At 40.1% G+C, this 18,284-nt stretch overlaps 1 protein-coding gene across 1 annotated transcript in view; it reads left to right on the top strand.

Moving 5' to 3' along the window:
* The first annotated feature begins 3,525 nt into the window (after positions 1-3,525).
* Positions 3,526-18,284, top strand: part of RBL1 (RB transcriptional corepressor like 1) — a 26,992-nt gene continuing 12,233 nt past the window's right edge. Inside the window, exons 1-14 of the mRNA XM_083444108.1 lie at positions 3,526-3,938; positions 5,886-6,019; positions 6,603-6,803; positions 7,305-7,369; positions 7,453-7,581; positions 7,675-7,835; positions 8,145-8,194; positions 10,282-10,468; positions 11,379-11,545; positions 13,120-13,232; positions 14,202-14,305; positions 15,316-15,453; positions 16,823-16,987; positions 17,176-17,311. Coding sequence (XP_083300234.1) covers positions 3,789-3,938; positions 5,886-6,019; positions 6,603-6,803; positions 7,305-7,369; positions 7,453-7,581; positions 7,675-7,835; positions 8,145-8,194; positions 10,282-10,468; positions 11,379-11,545; positions 13,120-13,232; positions 14,202-14,305; positions 15,316-15,453; positions 16,823-16,987; positions 17,176-17,311 — 1,900 coding nt within the window. The 5' untranslated portion in view covers positions 3,526-3,788. The remainder of the gene's footprint in view (positions 3,939-5,885; positions 6,020-6,602; positions 6,804-7,304; positions 7,370-7,452; positions 7,582-7,674; positions 7,836-8,144; positions 8,195-10,281; positions 10,469-11,378; positions 11,546-13,119; positions 13,233-14,201; positions 14,306-15,315; positions 15,454-16,822; positions 16,988-17,175; positions 17,312-18,284) is intronic.

Here is an 18,284-nt window from a genome sequence, read left to right as displayed (position 1 = left end):
TAGTTTGTCAGCATGTGCTATATACCTTGTTCTTTCTTATTTAATGTGTGTGTGTCTGAGTGTGTAGGTTTCTCTTTGACTTTTAATGTGTGACTCTTTTGCAGTGATGGAGCTACTCTGGCTTATTTACAATGAAAGGCATCAATGGCTACTTCTTTTTTCCCCATAATCATTTTAGAGAACAAATGCAGATTTCCCACTTATTTCGTGAACACTCACATAAACATAGATGCTTCATCTAATGTGCTATTAAAATAAACTGTCTGTGCTTGTAAAAAATGATAAATAGATTTAAAAGTCAGATTTTTAATTTTTTAATTTAGTGCCTATATCATGCATTTTTAAAAATATTGGCAGAGCCTTGCAAAAGTTGTATATACTTTTTTCTAGGAAATCTATTTCTGATTGTTTTGCTTGACTTGGAACTAAACATGACTTGCCTTTTTCTCAGCATGAGCACTGTTTTGGCCTGTAGCTTATCTTTCTTTCATATTACTTCCCATACGACCCAATAAGCCCCACTGTATAAACTATGCATTACTTTTATGACTGGGTAGATTTGATTTAATTGCACAATACAGTACTTACATACTTTTCAGCAAACTAAACCATAATACTATTTTAAGCCATCCTTTTATCAGACAGTGCTTTCAAATATTCTTTAACATTAACATTCCATATTGTTTTGGTACCCAGCTGGATGGAGGTTTCCAAGCTACACAACTAGAGATATTTCCAGCTCAAGGACCAGAAGGCACTAAGAGAGTTTCATCATTTAAAATCTAGTAATTCATGTACATCCCACAGTGAATTTGCACAGCATATCTAATTAGCAAAAATAAAGTATGTAGTGGTGATTTCACCTGTTTAGATCCTGAAAATTTCAGTTCAAAATCTGCCATGGTGAAGGCTGTCAGTAACTGTTTCCAATGTAAGGCTTCTAAAACTCTCTTAAGACACTATCATGCTCTTAGGAATATTTTATAGTGATGTCTTTATTTCTTAAATCTGCCAGTATTCCTTAAGAAACAGAAACAATGTATTTCAGAGTGAAACAAATTGTAGGAGGTTTGGATTATTGCATCATGCAACAGGTTGGCCAAGATATAAGGACCTCAAATGCTAAGCCTTTGCATATAGGACAACCACAATATAAAAACAATTAAATGTTTTGTTATGCAGTGTTCTACTTGAGCAGAAATCTCATTTTCATCCCATAAATGTTTCTATGTTGTAAAACCTCTTTTGTTATCCAAAATCTCTTATAATAATATAATTCACCAACCAGCCTCAATGTTGTATGGGTATGGATTGTGTCTGATAGATTCCCCTTCTGTTTAGGAGGCCGAAGAATGCTGTTCTTTGTGCAGGAGGCAGGCCTGAAGTGGCTTTCACCAGCATGGGACAGACTGTCTTACCAAACTACAGAAGCTGAAACCCATTATTTTATGCCTTGAACTAGATTCAGTATCAACTAAGAAACCACCTGATTACTGAATGATTTATTTGAATGGAGAACTATAAAGGAGGTCTGACTACATTCTGAACATCTTCTCCTGCCATCACTGCAGAATGATAATTTATCAGAGATATGTGAACATTTACTTCCCATCTCAGTTCAACAATTACAATTACCCCCTTTTTCAAATGTGTAAAAGCACTGCTATTCCTGATAATAAGTTTTTAAATCCTGAAACCACCCTACTTCTCCCCTTCCCCCAATACAGCCCTAATTCATAGCACCCAAGGTATAGAATTGTCCGGTCAACTGATGAGCCAAATGTCCTGTCTCTCATGTATATTTAAAGGAGAGAACAGAAAAAAATAGTTGCCTTCCAAAGTGCAGAAAGAAAGTATGTTAAGGAGCCCCCAGGCCAAGCAGCTAATGACTCATTTCAGAAGACTGATAACTGGGTTCTAAGTGTGCTGTCTCAATGGGTTGTTTTTAAAGCTGTCGATTAAAGTATTTTTGATCATCTTTTTAGAAAAGTTGATTAAGTGGTAAAATTAAATCTACATGTAATCAAGTGTACATTTTTGAAATATTGAAGAAAATGTGGGACAACCTATGGTCAAAGAAACAAAAGCTACCAATTGTTGGAAAGAGAGGCTGTTATTTTTTTGTTGTAGTTCCTTTTCGTATTATTTAATTTTTCATATTTCCTCACCAAAATGAGAATACTTCAGAAATGTGTGCCTTTAATTGTCAGAGCCTACTGGATTAAAATTTGTCTTCATTAGTTAGAATTAACCCACAACAACTGAGTAATTTACTCATTTGTTGATTAATTAATCAATTTAAGTTGATACATGTTTGCAGCGCTAGTTATTTTATCTACCTGACTAGGGTAACACTACAACCTTTTGCTGTCAAAACCTAAAATGGTGGAGTACTCCGAGTGGCTTCAGTTGGCATAGTCAATAGAACTTGCATGGTTGCAGATCATGCAGTAACCAACATGGCTCACAAATCCGTTGCACACTATTTTCCAAGAAAGTTAAAAGTTCTTCTGGGTAGTCTGAGGGAGTGATGTTGAACAGTAATCCTACATGCAATCTGCCTACCTCGGTGACCCTGGCTCCATAGCACTGCTCCAGTCTGAGAAGTATCTTGGACTGAGATAGTGGGTGGTCTCCTTTGACTGTCTGAGCCATTGGGATACTTTTCAGTGTAGGTTCACCCTCATCTAGATAACGGGGGGGGGGGGGGAATCAAGCATACCGGTAAATTGAAACCAACAACCGGGGGGGGGGGTGCGGCGGGTGCGCTCACGTGTGCGTACACCTTGTTTGTCTTATTTCTTGCCTCAGGCTTGTAAATTAAAATGCTTGATTTCGTTAATCAGCCAGAGTTTTTCCTCTCTCATTTGTAAACAGTCTTTGAGAACAAGGACCAAGCATTGCTTATAAAGCATTTTTTTAATAGCCATGATAGTGCCATTGAAAAAGAAAGAAAAGTCCAAAAAGTTAGGGCAGAGTTAGCGCGGGAAGTAGTATACTGTATACAGGAACAATTCTACTAAAGCGAAGTATACTTAGCCTTATAAAAAAATAACTACAGAGGGGTGGGATGACCATCTTAGGTAATAAATAGCAGCTCTTCCTCGTCTCCGTTTATTACTGTTTATGACGTGAAAAGTGTGGCTCCAGCTCGTCCAGAACTGACGTCCCCAAACCTGGAAGCTTAAGATTTTATCAGGAAGCCATTGCAGATACAGTATATAAGAATGTCCTGTTGCTATGAGGAAATAACTGCGGTTTTTGTTTGTTTATTTATTTTGAACCTGAGCTGGAAAAGTGACAACTACTTCTACTGAGGAAGTGTTTGTTTACCCTGCTGTCCTTTGGACAGATGCCCTGGAGAACCGATAGGGAGGCTAGCAAAACGTGGAGCTGAGCACCTCTCCCTCGCTTGGCCCTTTCCCTCCTCTTGACTCCTGTGCAAAGGCTGTCTGGTGCGCCTTTGTTCGTGTGCGTAATACCCTTTTTTTAAATTCCGGGCGGGGGGGGGGGAATTATCAGTAGGGTTTGGGAAATCGGAGTGCGTTTTATCCCCCCCCCCCCATCCCCGCGCACGCGCACGACCATTGAAAAAGTTTGCGAATCTACCGATGGCGAAAACGCGGCTAGATATTTAAAGAGGCTTCACCCGGTGGGGGAGGAGCCCGAGTCGAGCGTCGCTCGCTGAGTGGCTGAGGCCGTTTTGGCGGGCTCGGCGCAAAGGATTGTGGGCGGTTGGGAGGCCTGTTCTTACGCGGGGGTCTCGCGGGACAGGGGGAAGCATCATCATGCCGGGGGAAGAAGACGACCCCGCCGACAGCCAGTGCCCTATCCGGGCCGCCATAGGCCACCTCTGCCAGGAGCTCAACTTGGACGCCAGCAGCGCCGCCGAGGCCCTTCGGGATTTCACGGCCCTGCGAGGCACCTACAGCCTGGAGGTGGGAACCAGCCTGTCCTGCGGAGGGAGTGTCGGTCGGTCGGTCGGTGAATAGACGCCTCCCCGCGACCTGCCCTCCAGTGGCCTCAGCGCGCCGGGCTGCGTGAGGGTTTTAATTCGCCTCAAGGGACGACGCGGCTGGGCCCCACCTGGGCTGTGGGCCACTATGAAGGGCTTTTAAGGAGCTTTCAGTAGCTTCAGGCCGGGCTCCGGACTTCGTGGGTCCCCTGGCAGGCTGCCCTCCGACCGACCCCCGCTGCTGCTTGCTCTCTCCCGCCCCACCGGCGCCGACCCCTCTCTTGCATCTGCCGGCTTCACTCCTCCATTCACTCCTGACCGAGCCGTTTGAGACGGTTTGCTTACTCCGGGTAACGGAGGGGCAGCCGCCAGCCTCCTCCTCCACGCAAACTTGCCTGACAGCAGGCGACGGCCTTTTAAACGGGGGCCTCCCACAAGAGCCAGAAGTTAACTTGAGGTCTTCAGTAAATAAGTACCAATGAGGAACCAAGGTTTCAAAACTTTGCTTTCTTCACTGCTTACATCCATTTGTGTTGTCCCTGTCTCCAAAATGGATTCATTACTATGCAGCTCAGCTTTCACTTAAAAGGGCATTATTAAGGATTCTTAAGGTGTATTTAAATAGTCATAGCCTTCTAAGGAGCTTTGTAGGTTGAGTTGTGCCCCCATAATCGTGAATGCCCTGGTCACTTTTGCCTCCTGTACCTTGTGGGCAAGGACTCAGGGTGTTTCCTTTTAATATGGACTACGGACATGGAGAACGCCACCTGCTCTTGGGAGTTGCTACCAGGCAACCTGTTTGTTGAGTATTCATGCTGATTGCTTTGCACAAAGTTTGTAGAGAGGAGATGGGATGTTGACTGTTTACTGAGCATTCATGCTTATTTATTTGCTGAGAGATTTCTCGAGAATTTCCCGTTCCCCCAAGTTGATTCCAACACTTAACCACTCAGTCAAAATGTGTGTTAGGCACAGGATTGAAAGCTTTGGAGTTCAGGGTTGAGCTCAAATATTTAATATTGCACATGTAAGAGATGAAAGACTGAGTCAGGTTTCTAAGATTTTCGTAGTTTTTTGCAAGTTGAAAGCAAAGTGTTGTCTCCTTTCTGATAGACATTTGACAATGGCAGAAGATAGCTAACCTGGCTGGCCTGAAAACTTTGTTAGGTAAAAAGTTGTGCCATATTTCTTCTCCTTCAGTGACACATTTCCATGTTTTCATTTCTAATTCTAAAAATTGAAGCAGGAGCTGAAAATAACTTCTCAGCACACGTTCTATGACGGATAATGTTGTTGCTCAGTAACTTTGCAGATATTTGACTTGCATCCAAGACAGTGACTTTAAAACTTTTTAAGGGAAGTGACTTTTTAAGGGAACATTTCATCTGCTCTGTGTTTTGCAGAGAATTCTCTGTGTTCAGAATCTAGTTAGAAAACTTTTATAATTGTCCAGTCATGTGGGATGTTGGTGAATTTCAGTGGACCTCAGAACACAGCATACCTCAAGAGAAGATTGGTGGCAGTGGACAAGCTGTCTTTCATAGAAGCTTTTCATAGAACTTTCTCTGTGAGCAATCCCAGAGTACCCTGGAACACAGTTTGAAAATGATTGAATATGGGCTTGTCAGAGCTTGCATGAGAGTTCATGCAAATTCCGAATAGCTATCCAACTCAGTGCTTGTTTTGATTAGAATTTGACATTATTTATTCTATTTTATCTTCTAATAAGTACATCAAGCAAAGTACCAAGTTATTCTTTAAGAGAAATTTAGTAGTTAGTTTAGTTTAAAAGAATCAAAAACATTTTTGTTACCTCCTTGAATAGTCAAGAAAATAATCGTTTCTAAAGCTGCATCTTTTTGTATTCTTTATTTCAGAGTATAAACTGAGGATTGTTCACTTAAAGGCCATTGTTTGTTTATCTTTGCAGGGGGAAACAGTACATTGGTTGGCTTGTGCTCTCTATGTTGCTTGCCGTAAGAGTATTATCCCCACTGTAGGAAGTGGCCTGAGGGAAGGAAACTGTGTCTCACTCACCAGGATACTACGCTCAGCAAAACTAAGGTATTACTTTTTTGAAAATAAATGGGTGAGTGCCCATACCGCTTTTAGCTTTTTTCAGTCTGAAGACATTAAATAATTTGGTGTGCTTATGATTTTATGCTTCATAAGTTCATAATTTACTATTTTTTAAAAATGGGTCTGTGCATATAGAGGTAACCTTAGACATGAAATACTTAAACTGGAAATTTATTTTCAAATTGCACAGTTGTCTACTTTGAGGTTTCAGAAGCTTTTGCAGATTGAATGTAGTTAGGCTAACTCCTTTAGCATTAGAAACTAAATAGCATAGCATAGTATATGTCAAAGGATAATTCTAACACTAGTTCAAACATATATGTGTACTTGATGATTGCAGTGCTAATGTAGTTTCTTCATATACCGTCACGACATCTCAGACCTGGACTTTTTCAGTTAAGTCAGCTCATGCATTCAACTGTGAGCCATGTAAACATTTTGTAATCAAGTGATTTTCTTGCATGTATAAATGGGTCTTCTTCAACAACACAAGAACTGTAAAGTACATACCTTGTATACTGATATGAACTATAGTAAAGACTACAATCCAGTGTCATTCTTTTTTAAGTTTAATTCAGTTTTTTAGTAAAATGAAAAAGTGGATGGACATGTCAAATATGCCTCAGGAGTTTCGGGAGCGAGTGGAGAGACTGGAGAGAAACTTTGAAGTGTCTGCAGTGATTTTCAAGAAGTTTAAGCCAATATTCCTGGTCATATTTAAAAATCCTGATGAAGAACAACCAAAGCTACAAAGAAGCAGGAAACACAGGTACTACTGAAATGCTGCGGTATTTTCGATTATATAACAACAACAACAACAACAACAACAACAACATTATAATAATAATAATATAATGAAGCTAATTGTAATCCAGCCATTGCCAGTTTGGTACCCTCTAGATTTTTTGGAGTATAACATCCATCATCTGCAGCCAGTACCAGGTTGGTGAAGGCTGATGTAATGTTATACAATTCCTGTGGTGCCCAACACACATGGGCACAAGAAGCATTCTGCAAAATAGTGTAGTTTAGACTACAAAAGAACTAGGTAGTCAGTGGGATGGTGATAGTGGTGGAAGGGTTCTTGAACATGACAAATGGAAGTATGGCTAATGGAGGAATCCATTGTACTACTCAAGTTTAAAATTGCTACTGCAGTTTATGGTAGTTGCTAATTAGATTCAAGTTAATGCTCTAGCTGCATATTTTCAAAGGACAGTTTTTGGAAGGACAGTTTTCTGGAACTTAACCTTGACTTTTATTTCTGTAGACGGGTGCCCTGCAATGTTAAAGACCTATTCAACTTTTGTTGGACATTATTTGTTTACACAAAAGGTAAGTCATGATTTAACTTGATTCCCTATATTCATTTGAAGGGTTATATGGTCTTAATTGTGTTTATGTGGTTTGTTCCAAAGGGAATTTCAATATGATTGGAGGTGATTTAGTGAACTCATACCATTTGCTTCTGTGCTGTTTGGATCTGGTTTTTGCAAATGCACTTCTGTGTCCACATAAGAGAGATCTATTGAATTCATCTTTTAAAGGTATGATGATTGCCCCCAATGCAATTTTTTTTGGACAAGTCTTGAAATTAGTTTCTAATTCATCAGACACTTACTTTTCCCCTTTTGGTTAAGGTTTGCCAGAAGACTTCCATACAGCTGATGTCAGGACTTCTGAAGGGCCTCCTTGCATTATTGCCACACTATGTGAATTACATGATGGACTTTTGGTAGAAGCCAAGACCATAAAGGAACACTACTTTAAACCATATATCTCGAAGCTCTGTGATAGAGAGGTATACGCTCAAAAGTCATTGTTAATTATTGAGTAGGTTATAAAGGACTCATGATTGGCAAAAGTGTTATTTTGGTATTTTTTTGTTTATTTTTAAGCAAAATTTCAAGCCTGCTTTAAACACATATTTATCTTTGTCTGACATAAATAGGGGAGAACATTTCTGGGTGGTCTTTCTTTGGTTCCGACTAAATAATGCTTAAGTGTCAGAGCCACTTGAACTGATGTTACACAGCTGTGTGGCCAGAGGCCGACTTGCTTGTTCTTATTTTATTTATTATTTGAACTGCTTTTCTGTTTTTTCATTTAGATTTTAAAAGGAGACTGTCTTTTGGATTGTAGTAACTTTGCAGACAACAAGTAAGTTCTGCATTCAAAAATTATCTGAATACTTTTATTTCATTGTGTGAATCTGGTGATAGAACATTTTGGAAATGGCTCTTCTGCCATTTGATGGTATTACTAATGGTGAATTGCAAGCTATGGCAATAAATGCACACTGGATTTTTAAATAATGTGCATTCCTATTCTGGAGTATTTCTACACAAGATCCTGAAGGACGTTATCTTGTTTTCCTGCACAATCCAGGCATGTGGATTTAGGAAGCTGCTTCATGTTGCAGTCTCCAGCTCTAGTAAATTAACTTGGTTTTGGGGCAAACCTTTGGGGCACAACCCTACTTTGAACAAGCCCAGTCCCTCCTCCTTCACTTTGCCTACTTGCAGCTGGGAGAAACAAACCATGAGGCTTGGACTAGTGTTACGTGAGAACCAGCATTTGTGGTATGTTTCTCTCTAAACAAACCATTAGTGGAAGCCAAGAACAAACACTAAGCCAAATGTGGTTTGTTTCTCCTAGCTTCAGGCAGGCTGGAGCAAAGTGGGAGAAACTGAGTTATATGCATATGCTTGTTAACAGTAAAACAAGGGATTGCCCCAGAATAAAGCTAATTTACTAGAGTCATGGTAAGCCACGGTTTGTTGCTTACTATGACATGCAAGCATAAGAAGCTGCCATTGGTATTTTCAGCTTAGTGTTGTCTGCACTGACTAGCAGTGGCTCTCCAGGGTTTCAGATAGGAATCTGTTCCAGCCCTACCTGGAGATGCCAGGGATTAAACTTAGGACCTTCTGTCTGCAGAGCAGGTGCTAGATCAATGAACTATGGCTCTTCCCTTGACCGTTGAGTCAGGAGTTTCATTGGTGGATTTCTTGTTTAAAGCTTGTTTTATAGGCTCTGCTATTTAAAATTCTATAGGGAAGTGATAAACAATTTGCAATGTCCAAGCACATTTGTTTGGGTCCTGTTGGTGCTACCAGATTTGAATCAAGTAGAAAGAACTTGATCGTATAGTGTGGCAGTGCCTAAACAGGCACCTTCACTATACAGTCGTACCTTGGCTCCCAAAGGCCTTGGGACTCTAACGTTCCGGCTCCCAAATGACTGAAAACTGGAAGTGAGTGTTCCAGTTTTTGAACGTTCTTTCGGAAGCCGAACATCCGACAGAGCTTCCATACCTTCCGATTGCTGCAAGAAGCTCCTGCAGCCAATCAGAAGCCACGCTTTGGTTTTCGAATGTTTCGGAAGTCAAACAAACTTTCAGAATGGATTCTGTTCGACTTCCAAGGTACGACTGTCCTTTTTTCAGCACCTGCTAAAAACATTCTTGTTTAGAGAAGCGGGTGGCGCTGTGGGTTAAACCACAGAGCCTAGGGCTTGCCGAACAGAAGGTCGGCGGTTCGAATCCCCATGACGGGGTGAGCTCCCATTGCTCAGTCCCTGCTCCTGCCAACCTAGCAGTTCGAAAGCACGTCAAAATGCAAGTAGATAAATAGGTACTGCTCCGGCGGGAAGGTAAACGGTGTTTCCTTGCGCTGCTCTGGTTCGCCAGAAGCAGCTTAGTCATGCTGGCCACATGACCCAGAAGCTGTACACCGGCTCTCTTGGCCAATAAAGTGAGATGAGCGCCACAACCCCAGAGTCGTCCGCGATTGGACCTAATGGTTAGGGGTCCCTTTACCTTTACCCAGATGCTTAGAAAGTTTAGTACTTCAATTTTTGTATGCTTTAAAGTACTGCTGTAATTTTTTTTCTTGATTTTACTGTTTTACTTTTGGTAAACCGCTTTGAGTTTTGGTTTTTTTAAAAAATCAAGTGGTATATAAATTTTATGAAAATAAATAACAATGTAAAACATTTTTAAAGGCTTTTTCAGACCCCCTAATTGCTAGTATTTCCTTTTTCCATTCTATCCCAACAGTTGGCTTCAAAAAAAATTCAACTTGTAGAAACTAGAAAACCATAGGTAGAAGAGTAGGGGAGCACTGAGAGCATGTGTGTATAGCAATGGGTAAAATATAAAATCTATAAAATGGGTAAAATATAAAATAAAAAAATCAGTTTGGTTTCTTTTAACATTAATTCATAATAGTGTGTTTGTCTTCCAGCAAAGCATTGAATAAAGAATATGAAGAATATGTTCTGACAGAAGGAGACTTTGATGAGAGAGTTTTCTTGGGAGAAGATGCAGAAGAAGAAATTGGAACTCCTCGGAAGTTTTCTACTGATGTGCCATCTGGCAAGGTGATGACAAGAGCTCATGTAGAGTGTTACCTTCAACAGCATTTTGAGAAGGTAATGTTAGTTGTCTTACAGAAGTGGGCTTGCTTTCGTAGCCTCCAGCAAGAAAAGTGGATGAGGTATTTTAAGTAAGCATGTCTTGAACTCTGTACATAAGAAGCAATAGTAAGTTATTTACGTACATTCATATGTCCCTAGAGAAAGAGAGAGCATTCCAAACATGTGGTGCCACCACTGAGAGAGCACTTTTCTTTGTATCCATATGCCTAACAGTGCACATCTACAGGCCAAAAAGCAGGACCTCTGTAAGTTATCTTAATGCTTAGGCAGGCTCATATGTATGAAAGAATTATACAGTGTACCTGATCCAAACTCTGTTCTTAAAAACACACTTTAAAAGGTGATTTGTCCACATATCTATTGAGAAATAAATACCAACACTTTTCAGAAGGACAGGGGAATTAATTGGTTTTCCTGACTACGCTGCTTGCAGAAAGTAAACAGGTGTTACCAAATAGAGAGAAATGGTTTCATCTTTACAAACTTTTTAAAAATTAAGACGCAATTAATGCAATATCTAAATAACTTTTTGGCAGATTGGGGGAGAACACCAATGCAGTGGCCTTGTTCATACAGTACAGTAAGCCAAACGAGTGTACCACTGGTGGGGAACTGAATCTGACCAGTGGACCTGATCCTCTGTTGCACCACTCTAAGCAAGCCATTTTGATAGGAGATTGGGGCCAGCCCACCTGTCATTGGATACAACCCATAGTCTAAAAAAGAAGTACTGTAGTAGTGTAACATACAGTTCAATTCTGAACGGTCAGTAGTTTCTGGGATTGTTATTTTGGGTATGTTTTTGTTGTGTCATGTTCTGCAGCTGTGATCTAAAGTCTGATGGTATTTGTGAAGTTAACCATGGGCCAAAACAATTGAAAGATGTTTCTCTTTGACTTGGTAGAAAAGATCCTTCACACCCTCAACTCCATTGACTGGCAGGAGATACCTTAGAGAGAAGGAACAAGTAATTACTCCTGTTGCTTCCGCAACACAGAGTGTAAGCCGGTTACAAAGCATTGTAGCAGGGCTAAAAAATGCACCTAGTGAACAGCTTATAGCTATTTTTGAGTAAGTGGATACTCCTTTTCTTTCTCTCAGATCTGTAGGTCTTCCCCCCATTCTGGTTTTTGTCAAATGATCTAATCATAATCTGGGAGCTGGATCTAAAGAAACATATTATCTTTCCTGGATTACAACTCCAATATTACATGGAAAATACATAATGACTTGCAGTTAGTAATTCATTAAGTTGCTTCTTTCAGTTTGGTTCCCTGAAGTTGTGTGAACTGATTTGAAATACAGTAAGTGTATAAGTAATGCAGGGACACAGGTGGCACTGTGGTCTAAACCACAAAGCCTAGGGCTTGCTGATCAGAAGGTCAGCGGTTCGAATCCCCGCAACAGGGTGTGCTCCCATTGTTTGGTCCCAGCGCCTGCCCACCTAGCAGTTCGAAAGCATGTCAAAGTTCAAGTAGATAAATAGGTGCCGCTCCAGTGGGAAGGTAAACAGTGTTTCCGTGAACTGCTCTGGTTCACCAGAAGCAGCTTAGTCATGCTGGCCACATGACCCAGAAGCTGTCTGCGGACAAATGCCGGCTCCCTCAGCCTACAGAGCGAGATGAGCGCCGCAACCCCAGAGTCGTCTGTGACTGGACCTAACGGTCAGGGGTACCGTTACCTTTACTATAATTAATGCAGTTAAAAATTAAAACTGATCATACTCTCACCTTATCCAACAATCTTCCAGCTAGTCATGGCAGCAGTAGGTGTTCATTCTATAGGAACTGAACTTCATGGCTTCCCAGCCTTGGGTATTCAGGGGTGGGGGTTAGTAGGCTCAGTTCTCTTACAGCAAGAAGAAGTTAGATGGAAATGGAATTCCAGAACTATAGAGCTCTGTTTTGGGAAGTGGTTTACTAAATTTAGGGCATTCTTTTTCCACTTATTTTGTGCTAAGATTATTATAAGGCAATGATCATTTGGGAAGTTAGTTATACTTCAAAATGTTCAGTCACTCCTTGTTTAGAATAGACAGTTGTTAAGTTGTTGTGGGGAATGGCTGAAGTAAGGCAATGTTGCACATCCAAATGGGGAATGGAATAAATAATTTTAAGCTAAATAAATAAATAAACAACATCAAATCTATAAGTCTAATCCTTCATTTTCTGTAGACTAAGCCTTTCACAACAGTTTGGTTCACACATAATGCTAAGATATGACAGCAAACCACAGTGTAAAGTCATAGCTTGTAGTTGGCTTACAAGCCATCACTTGTTTTTAGTATGGTTTGATGTTATGTGTGAACCCAATAGCTTTGTTTAACCATGGTTTATTTGGGCATCCCACCCCTGACATTCATCAGGTTACAAGAGCAGCTGGAAAACTAATCTGGGGAACAAACCTATCTTTGAAGAAACAAGTCATGCCTTTTTTTCATGTCTGTTAGACAACTCATGCTTTGTTGAGCAAACCATTGTTAAAATGTAATATTATGTGCAAATGCAGCCAATGTATTCTAGTTTAAAATGCAGTAAAGTGAAGGCGTTAATTACAAAAGAATGTGGCAAGCGGAAGCCTTTCTATCAAAAGATAATTACATAACATTTCATATATTATGTTAATTTATTGGTTTTATACTATAGGTCTTGTATACAAAATCCTATGGAAACGATCATGAACAGAGTGAAAGAGATAGGGGAAGTTTTCTGTCAGAACTATACACGATCAACTGATGATCAGCCAGGATCTCACATAGGTAGGAATGGAAGTAACAATAACATATTCAGGGAAGTTTTTAATGTGTGACATTTTAATGTATTTTTAATCTTTGTTGGAAGATTCTCCAGAATGGCTGGAGAAACCCAGCCAGATGGGCGGGGTACAAATAATAAATTATTATATTATATTATATTATATTATATTATATTATATTATATTATATTATTAATATTATATTAAATTTCACATGTTTCAAAGCCCAAAGGTAACAAAAACACAACTTTCAGTTCTTTGTGTAAATGGCATGTTGGGAATACTTCATGTAGCTATTTTAATACACTGTACTAATTTCCATCTTTAGGGGAAGAGTGCTATTCCTTAGGTAGCTATAGAGATTACCCATACAAAACAGTTATCAGCAGTCTTATGGGAACCCAAAGGTTTACAGAAATGTAGAAAACTCTTCAAATGCCCCCTCTCCCCACATTCCAGAGAGGCCTGAAATGACCAAGGAATGTTGGCTGGTTGCCTGGCTGTCAGGTGAGGGAATTGAAAACTAGGAGCACAGGAAATAGGATAGAATGGCTGTGATTCTGAACAGGGAGCACTCCACACTGCAACATTTTGTTTCAGGTCCTACTTGTAGATAGCATGAATTGTCTGTTGCAGGCTTCCTCAAACTTGGCCCTCCAGATGTTTTGAGACTAGAATTCCCATCATCCCTGACCACTGGTCCTGCTAGCTAGGGATCATGGGAGTTGTAGGCAAAAAACATCGGGGGGGGGGCAAGTTTGAGGAAGCCTGGTCTGTTGCATTTACCGTGCCATCCCATGCATGCTCACCAAAAAGTAAGCCCCCTACTGCATTACTCTTACTCACAGGATTGCAGCCTGAGCCAATTGATGTTTTCTTCATCAATATGAAGTCACAAACTTTTGGGTCTTACTATAGAAGTATAATACAATTAAACTGTAAAACATGTAAACACTTTCTGTTTAAATTGCAGATTTTGCTGTTAACCGGTTAAAATTGGCAGAAATCCTTTATTATAAAATCTTGGAAACCATAATGGTACAAGAAATGCGGAGGCTACATGGCAAAGACATGTCTGTAAGTAAACCTACTGGGGGATGGGGTGCAGTATGGAAAGCCTATTTTGGTGAGCAAAATCCAAGGGTCAGAATTTTCAGGCTTTTTCTCTCATTCTGATGATTGCATGAGGGGTTCAGTGATAGTTTGCATTCAGAAGTTCCTAGGTACAGTCCCCAGAATTTCAAGGTAAAAGTTGTTAGGACAGAACTCTGCTTGGGGCTTTAGAGAGCTCTCTAGTTAGAGTAGGCAATAATTAGCTAGGTGGACTAATGCAAGAGCAAGAGTATTGGGCTAGATGGGCTTTTCACCTGATCCAGCAGGGCTATTATGATCTTAATGAACTGCTTCTGTATAAGGTAACTTGAATGTGCTCAACCTTCCCTTGTACTACTTTCCTTCTAATTAGTTCACTTATGTGCTGTTCAGATGATAGTAGCTTCCAAACTGAGGCAGCCATCTCTCTTCCTCGGTCCTTCCCCAGAGACAAAACTGGTCTCACCTATGTTAGCTTTTTAGGGTGAAGATACTCTATTTATTAGAAGCTTCATTTCATATAAGTATTAGTTTATTATTACTGCAGCAGGATTGTATGACTGAATAATTCAGTGCTGTGTTTGGAACTTCAAAAACCCATGTCCCTATCACCTACAGACTCTGCTCTTAAAAATATAACCAGTGGTAATTCTGAAGAAATGTTTTGTTACCACCAGTAAAACTTGAAATGAATGTTTGCCTGTTATACATCACCTAGCTTTTTACTATATGAAACATCTATTTTGAAGTAGAATAATTGACAGAACTTCTAAAAAGAGAGAAATCAGAAGCAGAACAGGACTATTAGGCATAGATCTGTGCTAATATCCGCTGTGAACTCTCTAGTGTTTGAGCACCGTCCATATAACTAAGTTTCAACTCCTCCTGACAAAACAGCTTGAGGATCTCAAGTTTGATTGGCAGGGTTTAAAAGCATGCTGAATTACAATTTCTTATATGACTGAGAGGTTAAACATTCTGCTTTTCCCTTCTAGGCCCTTTTAGAGCAAGATATTTTCCACCGTTCCTTGCTGGCATGTTGTTTAGAGATAGTGCTGTTTGCATATAGTTCACCACGAACTTTCCCCTGGATCATTGAAATTCTTAACCTCAGGCCATTCTATTTTTATAAGGTAAAGCACAAGCAAAGCACTGACTTCACATATTGTATATTAAGTTGTCAAAGGGCTGTTTCACAGACTATGCATGCTTGATAGGAACAGCAGTGGTCAGTCACAGTGCCTTGGCAGTGCAAGATTGATGCATGCATACTTAACAGATTTGGATGTACACTTGAAGCCTATTGATGCACACATAAAAATGTAATGTGTTAGTGGCCCAGGCATTTAGTATTGGTAAAAGTTTGGTCTAACTTCTGTCTTATGAAACAAATATAGAACTTGTATGTTAGTGATGAAATTGTTTAGCCTCCATACTACATTGTAAGGTGCAGATGCCATCCAACGAAGGGTTGAAGGAAGGAGTTAGGAAGACTAGTAAAAGAAGGCCTAACTGAATTAAAGTTGGTTTGCAATTGGGTAAATCCTTCCTTCTGACTTCTTACAGAAATGACAGCTAGATAATAATGCCAGTCAGTTACTATCTTTTGATAGGTTAAAATTTTGTACGCTGATGAGTGTTTGTGTTCTATGTAAAGTAATTTTCTTGGGTACTGTGTAATGTACTATGTGGGGCTACCTTTGAAGGTGACTCGGAAACTACAACTAATCCAGAATGGGACTGCTAGATTGGTGACTGGGAGTGGCTGCTGAGACCATACAACACCAGTCCAAAAAGATCTACATTGGCTCCCAGCATGTTTCTGAGCACAATTCCAAGTATTGGTTCTGACCTTTAAAGCCCTAAATAGCCTCGTCCTTGTATACCTGAAGGAACATCTTTACCCTCATCATTCAGACAAGACACTGAGGTCCAGTTCTGAGGGCCTTCTGGTGTTTCCTTCACTGTAGAGAAGTGAAGGTACAGAGAACTGGGCAGAGGGCCTTCTCGGTAGTGACTCCCGCCCTGTATAATGCCTTTCTGTCAGATGTCAAAGAAATAAACAATTTCACAACTTTCTGAAGGCATCCTTGTATCAGGAAGTTTTTAATGTCTGAGGTCTCACTGTTAACAATAATCATATCCAAAATGTTTGGGATTGTATTATTTATTAAATTTGTATACCACCCTATACCCGTAGATCTCAGGGCAGTTCATATATGAAATTCCAAAATTAAAAACTGCTGGACTAAAAGAGTCTGAAAGCAATTCAGTTTTTATGGAAATTTTTGGTGTGGCTGTGGCTGAGAGAAGTTTGAAGACTTTGGAGATGAGGTTGGAGAAAAATGCTGAAAGAACACAGGAGAGCCTCCAAAACGCCAGATGAAACAAGCTGTAGGGAAAATGCTTTGGATATACAATTATTAATGTGAGGCAGTGAAAATGGTTAGTGAAGTAGATTTTTACTGTATGTCTGTGACCAAAATACTCTTTTCATTCAAGGTGATTGAAATACTGATTCGATCCGAAGAAGGACTCTCTAGAGATATGGTAAAACATCTCAACAGCATTGAGGAACAGATTCTTGAAAGCCTAGCCTGGACAAAAGATTCTGCTCTGTGGGATGCCCTCCAAGCATCAGAAAACAAGGTCCCTACCTGTGAAGAAGTATGTTGACAGGCAAATAATTAAAGTTGAACACATGGGAGTAATTTAAGTCATATCCCTCACCCCTTAAATCAAGGAGGGAAATTTCTGCTGAACTACTCAGTTCCCCATTAAAGAAATATTTGTATAATAGACAGCAAAACAGTATTATTCCTACCTCTTCAAAATTGTCACATTTTCCTTCCCAGGTAATATTTCCATGTAATTTTGAAACAGGGAATGGAGGAAGAGGACTAGGACATCTTCCCATGATGCCAGTATCTCCTATAGTGCATCCTCGAGTCAAAGAGGTTCGGACAAATCTTGGGGAAAGTCTTAGACGGGGTAAGCTCATCATCTCTCTCCCCTTTTCCTCAATATCTTACTACTGTTTTCTTTGTGTGAAATAATTTGTATTTAAAAGTGTCTCCTTGTCCAGGTAGTCAATTAGAATTGGTCATCTGGGTTTTAGTTAAAAGCTAGAAGAAAAGCAATTCATTCTGAAAACCTTTCCTTCCTTCAAAATTTTGAAAGTTGTTTAACTGCCGCTATACATATATCTGGGTAGTACTGTCAGTCATAAAAGCCTCTAAAGGTTGTATTCATTTTTGGTAAACCCCTGAAAGGCACATGCCAATGATAAGCTGCACCAAAGTGACCAGGCACATAGAGAGGTAGGCAGACATACCCCCACCCAACTAATCTGCACCAATCAGCAGAGGGATAAGTGGGATTTCCTCCAAATTCTGCAAATGGGGAGGAAGATGGACCCAGCTCTCTGTGTTTTTTGCTAAGGTGTCTCCTGTTTTTTGTGCACCATGATTGCTAGCAGGTCAGAATGCTCCAGAAACTGGAAGGAACTCCAGCCTACTTGCAATAGTAACATGCAAGTGGGGGGAGAGGGGCTGTTCAGGGCTGATGGGTCATTTTAAGCAGACCTAACCAAGCTTACAGACTACAGGCTTACAAACACTGGCCTAGATAAGAAAGTGGAAAGTGTTGCCATTCTTAAGGAGGAAAAAAAGTTTTACGTAAGTGACTTGTTGAGAAGGGTTGCTTCTGCTTGAGGACAAGAACACACGTAATTCCTGTTGGTAATATTACTTATTCAAAGATGTTTACTTCTAAACAAGTTGTTTCCCAAAGAAGAGATCCGTCAAGGAGTGTTAAGAATCAGCAGCCTAAATGAATGTTAGTCTCTCATTCACACACTGTAATCTGTATATTGCTAAGCTTCATTATTTTCCTTATTGATGTATGGCTTGTGACAAATGAAAAATTCCATTCAGTGGTAAATGTGACCTTGATTCTTAGACTC

Source organism: Podarcis tiliguerta, assembly GCF_965153285.1.
Source record: "Podarcis tiliguerta genome assembly, chromosome: 6".
Taxonomy (NCBI): Eukaryota; Metazoa; Chordata; class Lepidosauria; order Squamata; family Lacertidae; genus Podarcis; species Podarcis tiliguerta.
This window is presented reverse-complemented; position numbering and strand designations above follow the sequence as displayed.